The sequence below is a fragment of the Microtus ochrogaster genome, unplaced genomic scaffold (assembly GCF_000317375.1).
Source record: "Microtus ochrogaster isolate Prairie Vole_2 unplaced genomic scaffold, MicOch1.0 UNK4, whole genome shotgun sequence".
In the NCBI taxonomy this organism is placed as follows: Eukaryota; Metazoa; Chordata; class Mammalia; order Rodentia; family Cricetidae; genus Microtus; species Microtus ochrogaster.
The window spans coordinates 5,711,970-5,720,197 of NW_004949102.1; the positions used below are offsets into that span (position 1 = coordinate 5,711,970).

At 43.4% G+C, this 8,228-nt stretch overlaps 1 protein-coding gene across 1 annotated transcript in view; it reads right to left on the reverse strand.

Annotated features, from left to right (window-relative positions):
* The window catches only part of Rbm28 (RNA binding motif protein 28), a 37,627-nt gene that overhangs the window by 3,650 nt on the left and 25,749 nt on the right, over positions 1-8,228 (reverse strand). Inside the window, exons 14-17 of the mRNA XM_005365725.1 lie at positions 7,183-7,341; positions 4,497-4,646; positions 3,926-4,000; positions 347-603 (exon numbers count right to left, since the gene is read on the reverse strand). Of these exons, the coding sequence (XP_005365782.1) occupies positions 347-603; positions 3,926-4,000; positions 4,497-4,646; positions 7,183-7,341 (641 nt within the window). The remainder of the gene's footprint in view (positions 1-346; positions 604-3,925; positions 4,001-4,496; positions 4,647-7,182; positions 7,342-8,228) is intronic.

The following is an 8,228-nucleotide window of genomic DNA, read 5'->3' on the forward strand; positions in this document are numbered from 1 at the left end:
ATCCACTGCACAGCACTAATGTACACAGCACTAATATACACAGCACTAATGTACACTGCACTAATGTACACAGCACTAATGTACACAGCACTAATATACCTCAACTGACATGAAAAGGCTTTGAAAGACAAGAATGGCATGCAGTCTGCCCTGACAGTTCCTCCAAGGTTCCCTCCGCCATCTGATCCACGGTACATTTCTGCTGGTGTTGAGACCTTCCTGTTAACTTCCCATGGGGGACTAATGCAGCACCAACACCCCCTCTATCAAGGGCTACAAAGAAAGAGCTACCTCAAAACAAATGCATTTAGACGCACCCTCTCCTGTATGACTCCCCTTATCTTACCTAATTTTGGGGCCTCGGTGTGAAGGGAGCGCCAGGACCTTTCTTCTCTTCTTCCCATCAGGCAGCTCCACCTGCTCCACTGCAGCCGTGGTCTGGAACCCTGTCCACGATGTGGGGCGGCCCTTCCCTTTCTGCTCTCCAGCAGCCTGACTTCGATCCTGTGTAGGGCTCACTGCTTTTTGTTGCTTGTCTTTTCCAAGTTCTTTTTGCCCCTTTTGGGGCTTACTGGTCACATTAAGCTTAGATTCCATTTTTTGCTGCAGAAAACAAGAAATTGTCACCTGGTTTCTGGATAAGGTTTACCTGCTGAAAATCTCAGCGGAGATTGAGCCTCCTTGTAAGTTTGATGAAATAGGAGCGCTCCCCTCACATAGCTGGAGACTCCAGCAAAGTAAATACAAGCAGTTTACAGGCACTGCCTAGTAATAGATGGCTGCTAGGCTGGAGACACATGTGTGCAAGCGCGCGTACACACACACACACATACACACACCAAAAAACAAAAACACCCAGAAACAGCGATCAGTAACCCAAAATTCAAAAACCAGTAGGAAGGAACAACTATTAAAGGTGAAACTTGGGCCAGGCATGACAACACACACCGAGAACCCTAGTCACTGGGAAGGAAGAAAGGATCGGAATTATTTAAGACCCTTTTTCAAAAAACTCCTGCTCCCCCTCCCCCCAAGTGTCACAGACAAAAAAGGTGAATGCCAGCAGCAGAAACAAAGCAATTAAGAAATGCTTAACATAATACAGCTAGAGCTGGGCGATGGTGGCACACGCCTTTAATCCCAGCACTCGGGAGGCAGAGGCAGGTGGATCTCTGTGAGTTCGAGACCAGCCTGGTCTACAAGAGCTAGTTCTAGGACAGGCTCCAAAGCCACAGAGAAACCCTGTCTCGAAAAACCAAAAAACAAAACAAAACAAAACAAAAAAACATAATACAGCTAGGAAATTCAAGACAGTGAAAGACATGAGTCAGAGATCTTAGAGCAGAGCAAAACCTGACAAAATAATCAGCCCAAGTTCCACAACTAGATTTCCAGTACAGTGCAGTAAACCATGAGGTGGCTGAAGTTTCAAAAGACAACGTTATCAGCCCAGAATTCTCTAACCAATGAAATTATCTTCCACAAAAGTAAGAAACTTTCTCAGACTTTAAAACACAAACACACAGTTACCAAGAAATCTGCATCACAAGAAATGATAAACAAATTCCTCCAGAGAAGGGAAACGGCACAGATTGAAAACATGGGTCAGCATGAAGGGAAAAGCGTCAGGGAAGGGGTCAGTGAGGGAAGGCAGGCAAGGGGAGACCAGAGCTTCAGATGCAAGCAGAAGGATGCTGAAGGTTTACTAGCACTGACGTGGGGGGAAAAGACTCAAGTAAAATTCATGTGAAAATACATATTTGTTATTTTGCCCTAATTTAATCTAAACAGAATGTCGATACAACATTTACTAAATGCTGACTATGCACTAGTCTGTTCGTAAGTGGTTAGATACAGTTACAAACAATAAAATGTTTACTTTTAGGACTCTTAGCCTAGTGGAAAGAAAAGACAGGCGATGTAATGAAAATGTCCCCCACAGACTCATGTGTTTGAATGCTTGGTCCCTAGTTGGTGGTGCAGTTTGATGTTGTAGAATATTATTTTAACTAGGCAAAGATGTGTTACATTTGATTATGCTATATTTGTTTAATTATTTAAAGATGTGTTGTGTTTGTTCCACCTTGCCTGTCTAAGGCACCTGATTGATCTAATAAAGAGCTGAACAGCCAATAGCTACACAGGAGAAAGGATAGGCAGAGCTGGCAGGCAGCGAGAATAAATAGGAGGAAGGAAAAGAGAGAAGCAGGGACACACCTGAAAGCAGTGAAAGTAAGATATACAGAAGAAGGAAGCTAATGAGCCCCAAGGCAAAAGGTAGATAAAGAAGAGACAGGTTAACCTAAAAGAGCTAGCCACAAATACGCCTAAACTAAGCTGAGCATTCAAAACTACTAAGTCTGTGTGTGTGATTTGCGAGCTGGTTGGTAGCCTAAAAGGAAAAGCATGCTACAGTTTGGGGAGGGTCAAGAGGTAGCACTTGAAGGAAGTGCATCAGTTTGAGAGTCCACAGCTCTGCCTGGTTCCATCTTGCTCTGAGCTCTCAGCATCCTCCTCTGTGGCCATGCCTGTGCTGCTATGCCTCTCTGCCACGATGGGCTCTTACCCTTTGGAAGCCTGAGCCCAAATAAACTTCCTTTCCTAAGCTGCTTTTGTTCGCAACGTCTTATTACAGCAACAGAATACTGAAACAAGACACATACCTAAACAAAACAACATAAAAAACAAATAATCAAGATAATCAAGGAAGTTGATGAAAGCCTATGTAATAGGGAAGGTTCAGTTGCTATCAATGGGCAAAGTAAGAAATATCCCTGAGTCAAGAAAAAGGACCACTTTTATAATGGAAGTGCAGTATGAACATAAACAGAGGCAACAAAGAATTCAAAGAAAATGTGCAGGCAGTTTCAGAAGCACCCCTGAAGCAATGGCTAAAGGCAGTTAACCTGGGGTTAAAAAGTTACATTGCAAAAGAATAAGATCCCATGTTCTCAATTAAAGCCACAGTTTTAGCCACTGCTGTCATTTATCTGTTTGTCATGCTCTTAGTATACATCAAACACTATGGATGCTCTCTGCACATGCAAATTGTAGTGTAGTACTGATGAGCACAGTAAGAACTGAGGGAAGCTGGGGGAGAGAGTATTGACTACAAGCTGGGCAATGGTTTATCTGCTCCTTTCATCCTTAGAGGAAGAATGAAAACCTTGTGATTAAACCCACTGTACAAACTGAAGTCAGAGAAGAAGTAACTGGCCAGGGAACGTGTAGCTGAGAAAGAAGCAGAGACACAGCACCTGTTCTTCCTCTCTCCACACGAATTAAAATGGTCTAAAACCACCAGTGTCGTGCTGAGACTAGAAGACCGAGTTCACGGCAACTTGGAGGACAAAGAGGGACCCTATCTCAGATGATGACGATTCTGGAACAAAACCTGAGCCCCTACACACCACACAGGAACTCATGATGGATCAAAACATTGGTTTCTGTTTCTTCTTTTTCCCTTCTCCTATGCAGCTCCCGGAAAGGGAGAGCAAAGAGAAAACACCAGGGAGTCTTAGGAAACGGAGTAAAATCCTACTTGGCAGAAGCACAAATTAAAAAACAGAAATTTAATTAAGCTCCTTTAAAAAAAGAAAAGAAAAAAATGCTGGACATGCTAGCATACACCTTTAATCCCAGTAGCCAAGGCAGAGGCATCTCTGTGAGTTCGGGTTAGTCAGAACTACACAGTGAGAATCTGTCATAATCAACCAAAGCCAAACAAACAAGGGCCAGCAAGATGTCTCAGCATGTAAAGGCACTTGCCACCAAGTTCAATCCCCAGGACACACATGGTAGAAAGAGAGAACCAACTTTCCCAAGCTGTCTTCTGACCTCCAGAAGCAATGGCACAGACACACAGGCACACACAGGCCAAAACCAAACCCAGTCAACCATTTAGGTTCAGTATTAGGTTCAGTACCAGGCTGCGTTGGATCCTCAGCTCCTTTACTTTAAGCTTCCTTCGATCTTCTAACGAGAACTCCACTATTGGTCTCTGTGAGGGAGACAGAATGTCATTCATAAGACTTTGTAATCTGTCGAGTCCAATAAGCCTAGCTGTTCCTTCCATCCACTCCTCTTCATGAACAGAGGCTGTTTCTTGTGTGTTCTTTTTTTTTTTTTTTTTTTGTTTTTCGAGACACGGTTTCTCTGTGGCTTTGGAGCCTGTCCTGGAACTAGCTCTGTAGACCAGGCTGGTCTCGAACTCACAGAGATCCGCCTGCCTCTGCCTCCCGAGTGCTGGGATTAAAGGCGTGCGCCACCATCGCCCGGCTTCTTGTGTCTTCTTTAACAGCAGTTGGTTCTGCAGGCAGGCCATCCAGTCCACATACTTTATAAGCATCTTCTTGCCTAGGATTACCATCTGTCTTCCCCACCTTTTGGTACTTTTTCACCCAGTCCATTTGGTACTCTTTCCCATCATTAAATATCAGGAACACTAGAGAGTTAAGCTCTCAGAAAATGGGGTCTCCCTGAAGGATGAGGCTCACCTTCTGAGACCCAAATATTTCTGGGTTGTTGTTGATGTGGCGGAGGGCTCTGAGGGCATGCTCATGCTTTTGGAACTCTGCAAAGGCATAGCCCAGGGACTGACCCTTCATTTTTCCATGAACTGCTTTAAGGTCCCGCATCACTCTACACTGTGAGTAGAAAAAAAAAAAAAAAAAAAAAAAAAAACAGTAGTTAAAAATAAGAAATAAAAATTTCCAGAGAAAAATTTCTTTGTTTTTAAAATACTGCATATGTGTGTGGCCACGTATACCCATGTGCACCTAAATGCAGTACCCATGGAGTCCAGAAGAATGTGATGCACTCCCTGGAACTGGGCTTGGAAACAGTTGTGAGCTGCCAGATATGACTGTTGGGAAGCAAAATCAGGTCCTCTGCAATACATGTCATAACCACTAAGCCATCTCTCCAACACCCTGAGGAAAATTTGTACCAGCTAACTGTTCAGAACACATATAAATGAAAGATACATGATTCTCTAGAATGTCAGCAAGTTATTGCTGAGAATGGAGAACCGTCCAAAGATTCTAGCACTGAAGAAAGTCTCCATAAAGGAAATTAATAGAGCTGGGAGGAAAGAAGACCAGATGGTTTTAGATGAGAAAGATATATCCAACACGGGAAAGGCTGTCCCTGTACCCTCAATAAGCCCCAGAACACAGCAAAGTGTCAGCTCTCTTGGGTTGGGGTCAGAACTCTTTCATACATGTTTTTCTCTAAAGCACTAGACAGGATACAGTAAGCATCCTAGGTTCATGAGGAACATAGAAGAACATTGAGAAAATTCACCATTTACACAGTATTTCTCCCCAGAGCTGCCATTCTTTTGTAGTAGGAGTGTGAAACACACATTCATACTGCGCCCTACTCTGTGTGTAGACACTACTCTTTCCACCGCAGAGGAGTAAGAGAAGAGTGAATTCCTTACTTCAAGATGCTCATTCACTTAAAATGTCATTCAAGACATTTTATAAAGAGAGACACGGTGCTTATACAAATAAAAGAATTAAGAACAAAATTCAACATAATGCTGTTGTGAGGCATGGTTCCTGGGAGACATGAACGAATATCTATTCACCCAACATAGGGAACCAAAGAGAAACAGCAATGACTCACAGAAAGCTGCAGCACCAAAAGTCCCCCTTTCCCGGAAAAAAAGCTCACAAGCTGGACGCCTGTAGTACACTGTATTCCTGCACACAGCTCAGCAGGTTAGAGTATCTTTCCCAGGTAGCTCATCAAGTCTCTGCCTCTACCAAGTAGCCTGGCTGGTCTGAGCCTCTTCTATGCACATCAGCCTGCTTGAGATCATCTCTCAGCAGCTCTTACTTCTTATATATGTTTGAGGAGCGTGTATCTGGTCAATTTCAGAGACTTCTTGAGCCTTTGAACTGTTTACTTCCTAAGCTTACCAACCAACCTTCTCTCTAAAATCGAGGTTTTATCTTGGAGGAAATGGTCACACAACCAATGCACACATGGTACAAAGTACAGACGTGCATTGAACTGCAATGGGCTTAAATAGGCGCACATGAAATATTGCAGGTACTCATTACTAACAGTGCTGTCAGACATGTTCTGAACATCCTCGCATGTTATTTCCTCAATACCAAGGAATATATTTTCAAGAGGCTTCGGGTATTAGGCACACAGTTTAGTTATGAATCAGCAAAGCACACCTAAAATATTGGCAATGGCATTTTTGAATATAAAGATTAATAGACTACTCTATGCCATGTGCTACATCCAGGATTGGGGATACTGAAGTATTTATCCTCAAAGAGTTCAGTCTGTCTGGAGAAACAACCAAGTTTCAGGTCAGTATAAAGGGAAGGAGCTTCAAAAGAGACAGAGCTGAACCAAGTACTAGTGTGAACCCTGAGTTTTCTAATAAACTGAAGACATGCATATTTCTCTGTGCTTACTGCGAAGTATTAAGAGTCTCAAACAGTTAAATGCTGTTTTAGGGGCCAGAGAGATGGCAGAATGGGTAAATGCTTGCTATGTAAGCATGAAAACCAATACAGACGTCTAGAACCCATGCATGTAAAAGCCAGACATGACGGTGCACCTCAGCGTTCCTATGGTGGGATAGAAAGACAGTAGGACGCTGTGGGAACAGCAAGCATGGGTGTGTAGTAAAGAGGAGAGCCCACCTCAGACAAGGTGGAGGGTGAGGTCCGATAGAGACGAGGCTGTCCTCTAACAGCTACATGGACAGGCATGCCCTGGCCCTGGCACGGGCTCTCGTATTCTCTTCCCCCTCTTCTATTCTCTTCCATCTTCTCCTCTCCTTCCCCTTCCCCGCCTCCTCTCCCCTTCTCTCTCACATACGTGCACGCACACATACATGCACAACACTCTTTTAGGAGACAAACTACATAAATTGTATTCTTTCCAACAAAATTCACATTACAACACCTATATAATGCTGAGAACACAGCAGGTATTGAATAAATGATTGCTAAATCAATTCATGACAGAGATTTCCTCACATTTTGCTGCAATTCCGTCAGGCAGTTCCCAAAAGAAAAAATAAAAATAAGAAAACAGCCTAACTCAACTTTGCATGCTGATGTATCCAAAAGAAAATCTGTTGGCAGGCTGGCACCATGGCCTGAAATGACGGCTCATGACTGCAGCTGCGCACGGCAAGGCGTCTCTCACCTCCTTGATGCGCACGCCCTTCTCGCCTCCAGTGGCACTCAGCAGCAGCTTCCTCAGCTGCTTGTCATCCACGGCCTTTGGCAGATTGTGCAGGCAAAGTCTGGTCTGGGAGACAAAGATATTCTGGTTCTTGAGTTTCTGATGTTTCAGTAGCTCAAACTGAGAGAGGAGAAAAAGACACACTCTTAACATACAATACACCCATGAGGCAAGCTCTAATTCTCTAAAAGAAAAGAATCATAACCCCACCCACAGCCACAGGTGCACCGGCTGCCTTAATGCCCAGAAAGGCAGGCTCAGGGAGGCAAGTCAGAGATGAACCAAATGTCATCCAACTAGAGAAATCAAATTATTTAACTCTCAACACTGACGTGAAACCAAATAAAATTTAAAAACTGCATAGCTCAAAATATGGTCCAGCACAAGTATTCTTTATTTTAAAAAGTTTATTTTATTTTTATTGGTTTTATAAGGTTTCTCTGTACAGGCTGTCCTGAAACTCACTTTGTAGACCAAGCTGGCCTTGAGCTCAGAGATGTGCTGGGATTAAATGTGTGCAGCACCACCGCCCGGCTTAGCACGAGGATTCTTGTCAGTAATACTGAAGCTAGCATCTATGCTCAGTCTTTACCCACCCAACAACTAAGTCTAAGAACTTCCTTCCTAAAGAAAATAAACTTACTTTTTATAATGCACATAAATAACTCAGCAAGCTTTGGCTAGCAAAGTTAATCCTAAAATTCAGTACATCTTATTATACTACTTCCCCAAACATGGTAACATTGAGAACACCACTATAAAGCCATGCTGGAAAGACATTATTTCTACCTATCAGTAACGTGTATTTGCTGCTCACCATCTCCTGAATCTTACGGTCCCAGAGCTGCTCTGTATCTTTACCATGCTAAGGTTTCTGATCCTTTGTTTTTTTTTTTTTTTTTGGTTTTCCCAGACAGGGTTTCTCTGTGGCTTTTGGAGCCTGTCCTGGAACTAGCTCTGTAGACCAGGCTGGTCTCGAACTCACAGAGATCCGCCTGCCTCTGCCT